Source organism: Chelonoidis abingdonii, chromosome 6 (genome assembly GCF_003597395.2).
Source record: "Chelonoidis abingdonii isolate Lonesome George chromosome 6, CheloAbing_2.0, whole genome shotgun sequence".
Taxonomy (NCBI): domain Eukaryota; kingdom Metazoa; phylum Chordata; order Testudines; family Testudinidae; genus Chelonoidis; species Chelonoidis abingdonii.
Window position 1 is genome coordinate 23567897 of NC_133774.1, and position 16420 is coordinate 23584316.

Here is a 16420-nt window from a genome sequence, read left to right on the forward strand (position 1 = left end):
CGGTGCTGCTGCAATCGATTCAGTGGCGTCAATTTAGTGGGTCCGGTGAAGACATGATAAGTTGATAGAAGAACACTCTCCAATTGACTTCAGTACTCCACCTTAGTGAGAGGCTGAAGCTATGTCGACAGGAAAGTGTCTCCCGCTGACATAGCACCGTGTAGGCACTGCAGGAAGTTGATGTAGACTACGTTGATGTAACTTACATTACTTGAGTTGGTTAACTTACATCTACTTACTCTGTAGTATAGACAAGGCCTCAGTGAGGATATATCAGTAAAGATAGAGAAATATTAATGCCATTGTTAAAGGGACTAGTGAGATCTCATCTGGATAATGTGTACAATTCTCGTCACCCATGTTTAGGGTCCTACCAAATTCATGGTCCATTTTGGTCAGTTTCACAGTCATAGGAGTTTAAAAATAGTAAATTTCAGTTGTGGGATGGTCACAAGATTATTGTGCGGGGGTGGGGGTGGGGTACTGCAACCCTTACTTCTGCGCTGCAGCTGGCGGCAGCACACTTTAGAGCTGGGCATCTGGAGAGCGGTGGCTGCTGGCTGGGAGCCCAGCTCTGAAGGCAGAGTCGCCAGCAGCAGCGCAGAAGTAAGGCTGACATGGTATGGTATTGCCACCCTCACTTCTGCGCTGCTGCCTGCAGAGTTGGGCCCTTAGTCAGCAGCCTCCACTCTCTGGTCACCCAGCTCTGAAGGCAGCAGTGCAGAAGAAAGGCTGGCATGGTATGATATTGCCACCCTTGCTTCTGTGCTGGCGGCATGCCGCCTTCAGTGCTGGGTGCAGGCCAACAGCTGCAGTTCTCCAGCTGCCCAGCTCTTAAGGCAGTGCAGAAGTAAGGGTGGCAATACGACGAGCCCCCTAAAATAACCTTGTGACCCCCTGCAACTCCCTTTTGGGTCAGGACCCCCAATTTGAGAAATGCTGGTCTCCCCCGTGAAATCTGTTTGGTATAGGATAAAAGCACACAAAAGACCTGATTTCACAGTCTGTGACATGTTTTTTCATGGCCGCGAATTTGGTAGGGCCCTACCCGTGTTCAAGAAAGAGGAATTGAAACTGGAATAGGTTCAGAGCAGAGCTACTAGGATGATCTGGGGAACAGTAGGCCTATTTTTTAAGAGGATACTAGCAAAACGAAGGCTGACAGAGGATCTGACTACTCTCTCTAAGTACATCAGGGGACAAACACTGAGATGAAAAGAGCTATTAAAGATCAAGGACAATGATGATACAAGAATAAATCATATAAACTGGCCATGAATAAATTTAGGCTGGAAACTAGAAGAAGGTTTCTAACCATCAAAGGAGCCTTCCAATTGGAGTGGTGGGGCCAAGCAACCCAACTAATTTTAAGATAAGAGTTTGATAAATTTATGAATGGGACTGTAAGACAGGGCTCCCTGCTATAGGAGAGGACTGGACTCGATGACCCAGGGAGTCTCGTTCAGTCCTATGTTCCTATGAGGTGTCCCATGCACTATGCCAGGTTAAAGTGTCTGCAGGATTGGGCACAAAGGACTAGTTAAGCACTTAGTCGATGGGCACTAAGAAGTAGCCGCAGAGGTAACTGTGTACTTTACATTGGCTGTTACATGGTCACCTGCACAGCTTCAAGTGCCTATTTTTGATGATTTGGCTGTTCCAATTATGTATTCACCATCACAGATGTAACAGTCTTTTTGGTTGTGTAAACTATTTTTTTCTTGTAAATATGGAAAATTCTAGGAGGGTAGTTAGAGTGGGAAAAATCCAGAGTAACTCCTTGGGCTCCAGTAGACTGGCTCAGGATTTGTGCCGGTGTAACTGATAGAAGAAAACGGCCCGAAAGCAGCAACTCTGGATTTTTAAAGACTTGTTTACAAGATACTGCATCGCTGCTAGAGCACTGTTATATGCTTCCTTTCACAAAGGTTCATGCTGAGAATTTGTGAGTACAATTCTATATGCTTATCTCAAGGTACTTCACAGACTCTCTGGCACTTACCGGGGGAGTGCAAGTCTTCTGGGCATCCCCCAGAGAGGACCCAATGCCCTGCTGCACCTCACCTCAAACACAGTCCCTAGGAGGAGGCCCTGCTAAAAAGCCCTAGGTTTCAGCAGCTAACATTTCCAGGCAGATTTCAGAGGCAGTGTAAGGAGGCACTCCCAGTGAGAAGCTAACTAACTGCAGCTCTGTTTAGGCTCAATATCTTGAAAGAAGGGTTTAACTCTCAGAGGGGAGAGACATAAGGAGGCACTGCTGACCAGATGCCAAGGCAGGAGGCTGACCAGAAGCCAAGGCAGGGAAAATGCAGGAGCGACCTTGCGTATGTAAGGCTGCAAGGCAGGGGTGCAGCTGGAGACATTGCTGTATTAGTGTCAATTTGGATTAAAACGGAACCCCCCTAATAATGCCCTACCTAGCAGAGGTGTTTGTGTGCTTAAAAGTGGATTCTTGGGTGAATTTCTCTCGTTATTTTCCCCCTGATCCTAATATGTGCTCCACAAACAGTCTCATCACCGTGGCAGAGCCTATCCCTGCTCCAACTCAAATCACTGGGAGTTTTACTATTGACTTCAATAAGAATGGAACAGGCCTCAAAAGTACCACCATTCCAGTGGGTGTCACTGTGCCCTCCTCCTCCTCTCAGCATCTAACAAGTTCATCCTCATAAGTGTGGAACCTAAAACTTTCCCACCTCAGATGGCTTGCTGCACAGCACATGGGTTCTCCTCTTTTTCTCCATATTACTGGTTCTACTTTTTGATAGTTTTTCAGTTGTTTGGTATCACTTTTTTATTCCTTGGTATCACTTAATGGCACTTACAAAGTCCTGGGTTTAAAAGTATCTTATAAATAATAATTATAATTAGTTTTCACTTGTCACCAAAGGAACTTTGTGAAGCAAAATCCAGAATGTTTGTCTCAGTCTGAAATAGCTGTCCTTAGGTTTACAAAAACATTCCATAACTGGACATTTAATGACAAAAGTTCAAAGGCTGGAAACTGAAATCTCCTTACAAAAGGTTACATTTACCTTGAGTATGTGGGATTTTTATTTATAGTCCTTGGGACTTTGATTTAGTTGATCCCATAGACTAATAATCCAGTCACATATTAATCTAAGAGGCACTTTTAAATCTAATTTGAAAATGTAATTGTCATCCATCTTCAGTAATAAAAATATTGCATCAACATTTTTCACCCAGGCACTTCCCTCTCTGATTTCATAATAGCATGCAGCAGCCTCTCTAAGTCCCTGGTCTATGACTCAAGACTGCCTTCCAGTGAAACTTGCTAGATGAACATTTGATCTAATTTCAAGCTTGCTTTGCAGTCAAACTTTGCTGAAGAAGACCTGAAGTCATCACTTACTATGATAGATTTCTGCTCCAGATCTATCCCTCCAGCGACACTAAATCCCAGGCCAGCACCTTCTTCTTTATTCAAGACCACAAAGTAAGCATCTTCTTTGCTCTAACAATAGAACAGAAGGGGATCAAGACAAAAACACCCACAACAAGGTATAGAGTCCCAGCACGCTCACACTACTGCAACTTGAGTTTACAGTTTCAAAAAGCTAATGTCATTCTTTTGAAAGGAGTCAGATTGAAGTCCTGTGGTTATTCACACAGCGGGTACTGCATGAGCAGCACTGCAGGCTCTCCCTCAGTAACGAGGGTTCTTCCATCAACCAGACAGAGAGCTGATCGCTCGAAGTTGAAGCCAGATACACTCAGACTAGAAATAAGGCACACATCTTTAACAGTAAGGGCAATTAACCACCAGAACAACTTAAGCAGGGTTGTGGTGCGTTATTCATCACTGGGAGTATTTAAATCAAGATTGGATGTTTTTCGTAAAAGACATGCTCTAGTTCAAACAGGTATTAATTCAGGGAAGTCCTGTGATCTGTGTTATACAGGGGACCACTAGGTCATTCAGTCTGATCCCTTGTATAGCCTAGGCCACCAACACCACCCCACACCCACACACTAAACCCAACAACCAAAATTAGACCAGAGTTTTACAACCCATAGGAGACTAGACTGTTTTATACCACAGGCAAAGAATAGGAGGGCCACGCAATGTGCAGTGCCCAAGGCCCACGCAATGGCAAGGAAATGATTAAGCAGCCTTGTTGCTGCCTTAGAGCTCTGACCCACCCCTTCCAATGTCCCCTCTCCAGCTGTGGCCATCCCTGATGCGTCAAAGGAAGTAGACTAAAAAAAACCCCAGAAAACATGGAGTGAGGAATCCCTTCCTGATCCCTGCAGCTGGCTGACTGAAATCTTGAAGGTCAGACTAGATGATCACAGGGGGCTCCTTCTCACCTTATAATCTATGAATCTAACACCATGGCACCCTAGTTCTACCCTGAATGGATCCTCTATAGCAATAGTTCTGTTTCTGTACCTGTTCATCTCTTGGACTTCTACCGAAGGGTCTGTCTACACTGTAACCCCTGGGTGTGATTGCAGCTTGATCTGACATACCTGAGCTAGCTTTAATCTTGCTAGCTCAAGTCCTGGAATAGTGCAGCCATGGAAGCACGAGTTTAAGCCTGGCTTATCCCCAGGTGTCATTACCCAGGGTGCTAAGCGGGTTTGTCCAGCCCACACTGACGTTCACACTGCTGTGTCTTCACTGCTCCGGGATCCAAGTGAGCTAGATTAAAGCTAGCTCAGGTATATTGCCTTGACTTGCAATTATATCCCGTGATTAAAGTCTAAGTATACACTAGGACTGCCAACGGGAATTGTTCATGAGACCAATTGGTTTCACATAAATCTAGACCCCAGTTATCAGCTGGTGACAATTGTCAGCCATTCCTGACCTGGGCTGAATTCAAGCCAGTGACCAATAGATAAAAGGTATTTTATTGCCAAACTCATGAGCCGTCCAGTCTATCACAGTTTCATGCAATATGCTAAGGAGGACTATGATGTACTATATTTACCTTTCAGTACCAACCACCAAGGGAGCTAGTGAACAGGGGAGTTTGAGAGGGAGATCTCCTTGCTGAACAAGGTGTGAATGGGCTTGCTTGGCTTTTTGGCTGTTTGTTTTTCTCTTTCAGGTTACTGACAGTTAAAGTGTCAATTGGGATTGTGTGTTTAGGGATTGTTTGAGCCTTTGTTCCCTTGATCAGATTCAATCAGCCCTTGATCATCTTTGATCACACCTGCAAGTGAAAAATTCTATTTTCTACATTATGACATGGGATGTGCAAAAGCAAGACTGGAATTCCACCTACCAAAAGGACTATTCCACTGCACATCCCAGCAAAGAGCAGAGAGAACTCTTCAGCGATCTGAACACTTTGGGCTGAATTCAGCCTCACTATAAACAAGCAGCACTCCAGTGAAGACCCTGGAGTGGCACCTGCTTACATCAGGGCTAAACGTGGCTTGTAAAACTGATTTATATGAAATGGTGGGCCATTGCCAGAGCACAGAGTTTGCAATGCTGGATAAGACCATTTGTCTATCAAGTTGGGTGTCTTGCATTCATCAGTTACTAGGGTGAAAGGCATACAGTTATGAACAGTCCGTTTCGACATTTTCCAGTATAAATAAGACAACAAACAATAGTCTGGTGGCAGTAACAAGATATCAACTGGGCCTGCTGCAAATAATTAGGCGCTGACACTGTAAAGCAGCATCTGGCCTTGGATCGCTTCCAGCTCTTAGCATTTCCAGGAACTGCCAATGCTTAAATTAATGGCTTCTCATTAGAATCGAGGCCCTGACACAGTTTAATCTATTTACCATTAAATGACATATTTAGTTCACTGGACTGAAAATGTGTTTAACTCAGAGGGTTGTCTCTTAAATTAAACCCCCAATCTTAAAGGCATAGGGGAAGCAAACACTATTAAGGGTTGCACTATAAATATAATGGGCCTGATTCTTGGCCACACTATGGGTGTTCTGTGGCAATTCAGTGGGATTTGGAGGATTACCCTTGTGAGAAGGGCATCCCTGGGGAGTGCTGGGCCAGTCTGAGAGCTGGCCAGGGTGGGTTGTGGAGAAGCCAAGGTAGACTGCTAAGGTGTTGCAGGGCTGGGGAAAGGGAAGCAGCGAATTCCTGGGGGAGGCAGGGTTGCAGCAAGTTAGAGATTTCATCTGCAGTGATGCATCAGGTCATTGAGGGAGGAATTCGCTGGGGGAGAGAGAGGAAGGAAAACATCTCCCGTGATGCTCTAGATAATACTTAGTCCTGCCTTGAGTGCAGGGGACTGGACTAGATGACCTCTTGAGGTTCCTTCCAGTTCTATGATGCCTCTGAGCTGGAAAGATCCACGCACAAAGCTGTTATCCTCACCCCTTACTGACCACCCAGTGTAGGGGTGTTCCCCAGAAGAAAATGGATATGACCAAACATCCCACGGCCCAGTAACCCCTGGCTGCCAGAAAAGCCCTATGGGGCTGTGACCAGCTGGTTTAAGTCAGAGCAGCCTTCTGTTACACTGGATGAGAAATGAGAAGACTACAATAATTATAAATGAGTTCAACACTAAAATCCGTGAGGGCCCTCAGCACAGTGTGCTAAATGGAGGGGACTGCATGATAATATTATCCAGCTATCCTGTGTACACAGTAAGTACATGGCTGCATGTTAACCCCTACTTCTACTTCATATTCTGTCGTGCAGCCTTGCCTGGGATGCACCTACCGTTTCCCCCACCTGCTATTCTGATGTCTCTTGCACACTCAAATCTCAGCTCTCCCTGGTTTCCTAGGACTAAACATCCCAGTTCAGGCACATACACAATCTGAACATCATCTCACGTTCTATATGACAGACATTTTCTTTCTACCCATCTGCCAAACTCTCTCCTCACCAAAAGCATGCTCTGTGGCAGGGGGGTGGAGAGGGAGGGCAAAGCTTTTGGGCCAAGGGCCACATCTGGGTGGGGAAATTTTATGCAGGGCCGGGGCAGGGGGTTGGGGTGCAGAGGGCGTGCAGTGTGCAGGAAGGGGCTCAGGGCAAAGAATTGGGGCAGATGAGGGGTGCGGGGTGTATGAGGGGGCTCAAGGAAGGGGGTTGGGGTGTAGCATGCAGGAGGAGGCTTAGGGCAGGGGTGCAGGAGGGATGCGGGGTGTAAGAGGGGGCTCAGGGGAGAGAGTTGGAATGTAGGCGGGGTGCAGCAGGGGGCTCAAGGCAGGGAGTGGGGTGCACAGGGGTTCAGGGTGCAGCAGGGAGCTTAAGGCAGGGAGTTGGGGTACACAGGAGGGGTGCAAGGTGCAGGCAAGGGGCTCAGGGCAGGGAGTTGGGGTGCACGAAGGGTGTGAGGTACAGGCAGGGAGTTGAGGGGGGTGCAGGAGGGGTTTGGGCTCCAGGGTGGCAGTGGCACGCACTGGGGCCAGGGCAGGTTCCCTGCCTGCCTGCCCTGTCCCCGGCCCCACGCCACTACAGGAAGCACCGCAGTCCCTGGCAGTGGGGGAGCAGGGTGGATGGCTCCACATGCACTGCCCTTGCCACGCCTCCAGGTACCTCCCCCAAGGCTCCCATTGGCCGCAGTTCCCTGTTCCCAGCCAATGGGAGCTGCAGAGGGTGATGCCTGGAGGCAAGGGCAACACAAGGAGCCCTCTGCCCCCCTACCCGGGGACCGCAAGGACATGGTGCTGGCCGCTTCTGAGAACGGCATGGGGCCCATGGCGCCACACGGGGCAATCCTGCAGGCCAGATCCAAATCACTGATAACCTGGATCCAGCCCATGGGCCGTAGTTTGCCTACCCCTGCTCTGCGGGCTATGGGAGGCTGCCTGCTGACATCCTTGCTTTGCACAGCTACCTTCCATAAGGATATGGCATACTGTAATACCTTCCCTCTGATCATCCAATTGTGCTTCACAGGCATCCATTAATTTAAGCTCACAACCTCCCAGTGTGGCCAGTAACTATTACTAGCCCTATATTACAAATGAGGAAACTGAGGCACAAAGCGTGCGGATTCCTGATCCTGTGAGGTGCTGCACATCCTCATCTTCCCAAAGCCTCTATCTCAACAGACTGGGCACTAATTGACTTGCCCAAAGTCACAGAGGAAATCAGTGGCACAGCAGGAAGGAGCTGAGGTCTCTGATCTCAGTTCTATCCCTTAACCACAAAGCTATCCTTTTAAAACCTAGCACTAGTTTAATAAATAATAATAAATACAAATAACTCTGACCTGCACAACAATAATGTTTCAATGTTTCCTTTTTTCTTGATTTTCCTAATATTTATTCAGAGATTCAAAGCCCCCAAGGGAGCCCTGTGATCATTCAAGTCTGACATCCTGCATACCACAGGCCAGAGAACTTCCCTGTAATAATTCCTTTTGAATGACAGTACTTCTCTTTTAAAAAAATCCAAACAATTTCAAAATTGCCAGTGATGGAAAATCCACCATAACTCTTGGTAAATTGTTTGAATAGTTAATTGCCCTCATTGTTCTTGAATGCTAGCAGGAAATTCAGCACTGCACAGACATAAAGGAAGAGACAAGCTCTGCCCAGAGGAGCTTACAGTCTGAATCAGACAAAGACACCCACATCATATTTCAGCACTTGTATAATTCTGAAGAACTACCCCATTGTAGACTTCAATACAGTATGTGACTAACGTTTTCCAGCCTACGTGCCATAGTGGCCTTAAGTGCGGCTATGAGAAACTATGCAGACAGAGTGCCTTCCAAAAAGCATTCAGTTTTATAAATATTTGAGTTCTCTGATTTTAAAAACAGGCATGAATAAATAATCTCTCTAAGATTCCATGTAAAATACTTGAAAGTGCATTTAAATTATTTTTGGTCATGAATAAAATCCAGTTCTAGTATTTCTGGGAAAGCTGCCAAACCCACCTGGGCTCACACAGCTCTGGGGTCTCACAAGTTTTAACTAGGCTGCCCTGGGAAAGAGATAAAATCAAGTCACTCTGGGAGGTCCTGGTTCTCCCCATCCCATCTCATATTTGAAACTGTGACCTTCGCAAATAAAATTCAGAAACTTTCCAAATCTACCTCACCAGCCAATGATATGCCCCAGATGTCACTTACACTCACAATTCCTCCAGTAAAAACAACAAGGAGTCTTTGTGGCACCTTAGAGACTAACAAGTTTATCAGGGCATAAGCTTTTGCAGGCTAAAACGCACTTCATCAGATGCATGGAATGGAAAATACAGAGACAGGTATAAATACACAGCATATGAAAAGATGAGAGTTGCCTTCCAAGTGGGAGGGAGGGTCTGTGCTAACGAGCCAATTCAAGTAAGATGGAAGTGGCCTATTCTCAAATGTTGACAAGAAGGGGCGAATACCAAGGGAGAAAAAATCACTTTTTTAGTGCTAATGAGGACAATGTAATCAAGGTGTCCCATTTCAAACAGTTAATGAACGTGAACATACACACGCGCGCTAAATTGGCAACAATTTCACTTGGGAAGCCTTTCGGTACCTGGCCACAGAAGGTTGCCTTAGTACAGTGCTTGGCCTCCGTGGACCAGAGGGGTAACAGAGAAGAGCCAGGAGACACTCGCAATATTGGGTGTCCCAAGCAGCCATGCATCATATTGCTGCCAAGCTGACAGTGCACATTTAAACCAAGATTATTCTGTTTTCATTGCCTTTAATAGTAATAATAAACAGGAAGCTTATAGGAATAGTGAGGATTGGCATTTCATATTTGGCTGAGAACTTGGTTTGGTGTTAAAGTTGGCCTGCAGCTACTTGTTAGCTCAAAGACTTTCTAAGCTCTGGTAGTGCCTGACATGGAGACATGCTCCACTAACAGATTTGCAGAATAGACCATTTCACTGTGGATCACAATTGCTTTCACATTAGAGGAGTACGCCAGTAATACCCTTCATCAAAATAACTTTTAAAAAGCCTTTCAAATCAACCACAAGAGTTTATGGCAGACATTCTAAGCTACAAAATTAGGGGCAAGCAGTGGTGCCATCAATGGTGATAGGTTATCATAGAGAATGGGACTACTGGATGTATTCTAAAACTGTCTGGAATGGATCTTAACCTGTATTCAAAAAGAACTCACTTACATAGATAACTAAAATGCGGCTAGTGATTTTAAGTTTTGATCTTCCATTTCTTACCTTTGCTTGTTCTTTGACTTCTTGGAGCACAGTGATGATATCACAGTTTGCCTTTACAGATGACAAAAGAGATTGCAATTTCTGCTGGTCCAGGGTTGAGACTAATAGCTGAGCCAAGCTAAAAATAAGATACACATAAATGTAAAATGCAGCATTGAAACATATGCCTTAATTCTAAGTATAGTACATTTCACATTAGTATCAATTACCCAGGATTTATTTCACCACTTTTGTTACTTTTATTTCTTTAAATGGTGAAAAACATTTTTTCAGATGTGCCTTCCATTACAGCATCTTCACTTCAGGCAATTTACACATCTGACTGCACACATGAATCAAGCGGTTAACTGTCGAAATGCTGTATACTGCAAGTGCAAAAAGGGAGGCCAATTTTAAATGGGCCTGGAAATCAAGCCCTATATCTTTCTTTAAGAGTTTAACCACCAACAGGATAAAACAAAGGGAGATTATATAAAAAAATATTGCTATTAGAGCAGGGGTCGGCAACCTTTCAGAAGTGGTGTGCTGAATCTTCATTTATTCACTCTAATGTAAGGTTTCGCGTGCCAGTAGTACACTTTAACGTTTTTAGAAGGACTCTTTCTATAAGTCTATAACAGGGGTGGGCAACCTATGGGACGAGTGCTGAAGGCGGCCTGCGAGCTGATTTTCAGTGGCACTCAGGTCCGGGGGCCTCTGCATTTTAATTTAATTTTCAATGAAGCTTCTTAAATATTTTAAAAACCTTATTTACTTTACATACAACAATAGTTTCAGTATATATTATAGACAGATAGAGACCGTCTAAAAACATTAAAATGTATTACTGGCATGCAAAAACTTAAATCAGAGTGAATAAATGAAGACTCGGCACACCACTTCTGAAAGGTTGTCAACCCCTGGTCTATAATATATAACTAAACTATTCTTGTATGTAAAGTAAATAAGGTTTTTAAAATGTTTAAGAAGCTTCATTGAAAATTAAATTAAAATGCAGAGCCCTCCGGAATGGTGGCCAGGACCTGGACTGTGAGAGTGCCACTGAAAATCAGCTTGCATGCCACTTTCGGCACGCATGCCATAGGTTGCCTACTCCTGTATTAGAGTTTCGGTGAGCTCAGTAATTGCCATATTAGGAAAAGTGAACTACGGTGACAGGTTCCCATCTAAGGTGGGCAAGGGACCACAGTTATATCATTTTAGATTACAAAAAAAAAAAAAGAAAGAAAGAGTTAAAGAAAGTGAAGGAGGGCTAGAAAGAAGGGAAATGTGGAATGTCTTCTAACCTGCTCAACACCCTAAAATTCCAGTGGCTTCATTTCAGTGCCTTGACCTAAGTGAATGTTGAGGGTACTCAGGAATTTTCAAAAGGTGCTCAGCACCTTATGGGATCAAGCCTGTTTTATACAGGGCATTTCAGACACTACTGAAATGCAGCCACCTCTGCAGTGTTCCTCATCAAACAGCCATAATATATAGTACTTCTCAAAAATAAAGCTTGAGAAACACTGTGTCCAACTGATAGCGGAGTGAGGACTTGATCTAAAGCCATTCCACTGAAATATAATTAACTTCAATGGGCTTGCGATTAGGCCCTACATAACTGGGAGTTTTGCCTGAGAAAAGACCGCAGGAATGACGAGAACAATATTTCAGGAAATGCTTTTTCAATCAATAACCACAGAACAGTAAACTAACCTGATTGACCAGCTTTTTTCTGATCGCTTCTTATCTGAGGAGCTGTCATGTGGTACATCATCGTCAGATGCTGACCCAGGAGTCCCTGAGCCACTATTCCAAGGACTACTCCCTTTAGAACATAGCCGGTTCATTTTTGCAAGGTTGGAGAGGGGAGAAGATGCATTCAAGTTTGAAACGCTTTCAACAGGCAGGCCAAGTGATTTCCTGGGTGTAATTTCCAGTTCTGTTTTGAAATGGGTGGCCTCGGGTTCCACTGAGAAGTCCTCATTGCACAGCTTGTCAAGATCTGGCATGCTCAATGCTCTGAGCTCTCGGAGCTTCATGCGGGACAGTGACTGCCTGCCATAACCCCTGTTTCTTCGGATGTGGGGTGTGTTGGGTGATGAGACATGCAGATCTCCTGAAGTGTCTTCTCCCTTGCTTTTCTTTAAATGAGTGTCATCTTTGCTGCTGTCTGATGAATTCTGCTGTACGTGTGTTAAGATTACACTTGTCTGCGATTTCTGAGGATATGTTGGACTTCGACTGTCGCTGCATGAACTCAAACTTCGTCTCAATGTCTGTATTGCATCATTTGTGCTGGTACTGCTTATGGAGGATATCCCACTAGAAGCTCGTCTGCCAACGTGTGGTTTAGAACTCATGGAGGTTGAATGTATGTCTATAGCTTTAACAACTGATCTATCGAAATTTGCCAGATTCTCAAAAGATTTGATCCTCTGTTTCACAGAGAAAGATGAGGTAGATTCTTGTGGCCAGTTCAGTTCATAACAATAATAATTTCTCTTGAAAGTTTTTAGTTTATCTGTGGCAAGGCAGCTATTTTCATTAGCTAAAGAGAGCTGCTCCAGACTTGGTTTCTGGACACTTTGGGGAGTGTGCATTTGCTCTTTTCCATCCTGGGTGCCCTGGCCATTCAGCACCCTGAGATGGACAATTTTTAGCATCCCTGAAACATTGCTCTGAACACCTTGCACGGGGTGTGCTGAAACATCTATAACATTACTGTCTTCTCTCAAACGACTTGACAACTGGGCTGGCATTGAGTAAGTCCTCATCACAGTTTTGGATGTACTGTGTCGATTTCCATCCCCAATGGTGTCTACTTGAGTGAAATACTGGCCATCCCCTGTCTCCTCAGTTAACTGGCTGATCTTTGTATTGGTAGCGTCTGCCTTTTCCAACAACAGCTGCTCTGATGATGGTGCTAGGGAGGAACAGGAGGAGGATAACCTCACCTCAATGAATGTGCGTTGGATTGCCTGGCCTTCTGGCTGCTCCTGCTGAATTGGCGGCAAACTCAATGAGGAGGAGTCATTGTTACAGACTCCTAGGTTTTGAGGAACTACTTGCTGAATATCACCTTCATGGTAACTGCTGTTTATCAGGTTTATGCCTGCGCCATGGTTTTCAGGTCTCTCTTTCACATACTCACCTTTCAGCATCTGCTTAGGAGGGGTAGTTACTTTGGGCAGATCTTCCCTAGCTTTGAAATCACCAACATCAATCTTAACTCCCTTCTCATTACACACATTCTGATGCACTGAAGCCTGCCTTTCTTTTTGTTTTTCACTGCCTCTCTGATGCTCCGTCTCCGCAGCAACGCTTAGCTCACCATTGCCCCTGTATTGCTTTTCATTCTTTTCCACTGGGCTGCAGCTGCCGCTGCTGCCACTCAACACAGGTAGCGATGTTTCTTCAGGCACAGCTAGAGATGGTTTATTTTCTTGCTCGGATTTAAGAGTCTTTGAGACTGGTGGAATGCTCTTGCCCGGTTCCACGTTCGTAGGTAGGTTACGGGACCCGGAAACTTTCTTTCCTAGAAGCTTGGGTGATAACTGTGGAGAAACAGAAGTTCTTCTCTGATCCGTCCCACTAGCTTTTGCAGGATTAAAGCTCGGTGCTTCTGAATTTGCCTTTGTTTTACTTTTGATAGCATGGCCCTTTAGCTTTGGTCCTGTTTTGGCTCTCTGACTATTTAAAAGGGTTTCCACAATAGTCCTTTGGGCCACTGCCTTAATTTCTTGATGTGATTTTTTCTGTGAGGTCGGGCTGTGCAGTACTGTAAGTCCTTTGCTGGAACTTGTAGTGGAGCTTTGGATTTTTGCATGAGAACTTCTTCCCAATGGCACACCATTAACTTTTTCATTTTTCCCTGATAAGTCCTGGGTTGTACCAGCCTTACTTAGATCTTTTGATTTAGTAGGAGTGGGTGACCTGGACGTGAGTGTTGAGCTTTGTGATAAAGAGTCTATCCGATTACTATCTGTTTTATTCAAATTAGCCAAACTGTTCGTTTCCTTCCTTGTCAAAGCAGAATGATAACTAACCTTGTGATTGCACTCATTAGTCACCAGTTCACTTTCAAATTTGGATCCCTGTTCTTTATCATGATGTTCTTTGTCCAGCAAATTGCTTTCCAAGCCATTCACATTCCCAGTAGCGAAGAAACTCATATTTTTGCTTTGCAAAGCCATATCTTCCAAAGCTTTGGAAGACTCACACGGTTTTGCAGATTTTTCATTATTCTCCAAGCCCATTCTGTCTGCTGTACTTAAGGCACCGTTGTTATGGAAGGAGCAAATTGGATGTACTCCCAATGGAGGTTTGAGGGTATCTTTATCCGATAGAGAAACCGAGGAAAAAGAATGTAAGGGAGTAGCCGGAACAATATTTAAATGCTGTGGGGTGTGTAGAATTGAATTACATTGATCTTCTAGTATAAATGGAGCTTTGTCATTGTTTGTATCCAGTGAACTATATACCGCACAGCTCTCTGTTTGTAAAACTTTTGCTGTGTGAGGGGATGGTGGGGAATGATGAAATATGCTTCTAGCAGACGTGAGCTGCTGATGCTCCTGAACGGGCTGTTGTGGCTCATTATTCATGCAGCAAATTTCAATTTGCTCCTCATCTGACTCTGTAACATTGCAGGTTTCAGAGGATTTACCATCAGCAGATGGCAAGAGCAAACTGTCACCAGTAGAATCCGGGGCTTCGGTGAGAGATTCTGTGTCTGAATGGGAATCCTCTGCAGCACCATACATTGATTTTGGAAACGATTCATTTCTTGTATGTTCCACAGAGTCACCTGCAGGCAAATCATCTATGCTTAAATTGCTAAAATTCCTAGAATAGTTATTTAAGCAGCTTTTATTCACAGTAAAAAGCTTGCCTGTATTAATAGAATCCAGTACTGATAACCCCCAAATCCCCTGGGCGTTAGCTGCATAATTCACAGTTTTTTCAGATAGTTCCTTTTTTGCTATATCTGGCTCAGAATTAATAGAACAACCTTCCTCTGTCTCACAACTGCACTCGGCAGTGTACTCATCTCTGGGGCTTGCTACTGTCAGTAGAGACTGAGAAGTTCTAGCCTCTGAAGAATTCAATTTGCTGATGAAGTCATCAATATCAGTGATTGGGCTCACAGCACAGTCTTTGACATAGCTGACCTCTGAGGCACCTGCTTGCAACTCTTCGGTCTTGGCATCAGGTGGCAGCATTGTTCTCTTTATGACACTGTCTGGATTTTCGTTTTGCAAAGTCTTTTCTCCACATTTCCCAGAACTGGTTTCTTCTTCAGCTATAAGGAAGGTGCAGGGGTCAGCCTGATCTGAACCATCCATCCCTGAAGACATGAGGAGGTTTGTACGTCTGTCCACAGCTGTATCAAGATAAAAAAGGAGGGAGGGGAAAAGGCAAATAAAACACTTAACTCTGATTAGTTACATTAATGGAGTGTTACACACAAAGTATCATGTTTTTACTGCAAAAACAGATACACATATATACCAGCTAAATGTTTCCCTAAAGCTCTGCCATTCCCTTTCTCCAGTAATGACTCTTAAATTTCCAGAAATAATCATATTCCAGCTGGATCAGAATAATATATGTGGGGGAGGGGAGATTTATTTTTAGTGAGTAATTACGATTTGTTTCATTCTAAACTTTGATGGTTAGTATCCTGTTTAAATTTCCAAGTGTAAGTACATAGCCAGTTGGGCCTGGCTGTGTTCATTCCCATTGACCCTAGAACAGAGGAGAAATACACAGTACCAGGCTGAAATAAATTGCACTGAATACCTGAAGACTAGCGCACTAATCAGAGGTGCTTCGGTACTGCAGCGATGAGACATTGTGGAAATGCTTTGGCTTTGGTCCTGTGAGCACTCGTGTAAAATTAAGCATATGCACATGTGAGTAAGGTTATGGGGGCATAAATGTTTACGGGATTGTGGTCTTAGATCTTCTCTTTCATCTCATGAACATTCAGCCCACTTGCAGGCAATTTACTGACTGCCCACAACTCCGTCCACTGATCCATCCACACATTCCAACTCGCCACCTCTCCCAGTTTGCTCAGTTACATCACAGATGACAGCAAGGAGGTGGGTTGTGTAAGGAGTAAGTATACAGGGATTGGGAAGAGTTTCTGGCAAAATGGAGGAAATACCAGAGGAAGGAGGAGGGGGAGAAAGGGACGCATGTGTCATAAGTAGATAGGTAAGGTAAGGGTTAATTTTCTTTTTCCTGTAAAGGGGGAACAAAGAGAACCAAACACCTGACCAGAGGACCAATCAGAGAACTGGATTGTTTAAAGTCAGGGGCGGGAATTTG

The 16420-nt window shown here is 44.5% G+C and overlaps 1 protein-coding gene across 3 annotated transcripts in view; it reads right to left on the reverse strand.

Moving 5' to 3' along the window:
* PDZD2 (PDZ domain containing 2) overlaps positions 1 to 16420 on the reverse strand; it is a 260890-nt gene that overhangs the window by 11375 nt on the left and 233095 nt on the right. For all 3 annotated transcript variants that reach the window (XM_075066889.1, XM_075066890.1, XM_075066891.1), the window contains exons 19-21: positions 11798 to 15467; positions 10100 to 10217; positions 3374 to 3475 (exon numbers count right to left, since the gene is read on the reverse strand). In XM_075066889.1, the coding sequence (XP_074922990.1) occupies positions 3374 to 3475; positions 10100 to 10217; positions 11798 to 15467 (3890 nt within the window). The remainder of the gene's footprint in view (positions 1 to 3373; positions 3476 to 10099; positions 10218 to 11797; positions 15468 to 16420) is intronic.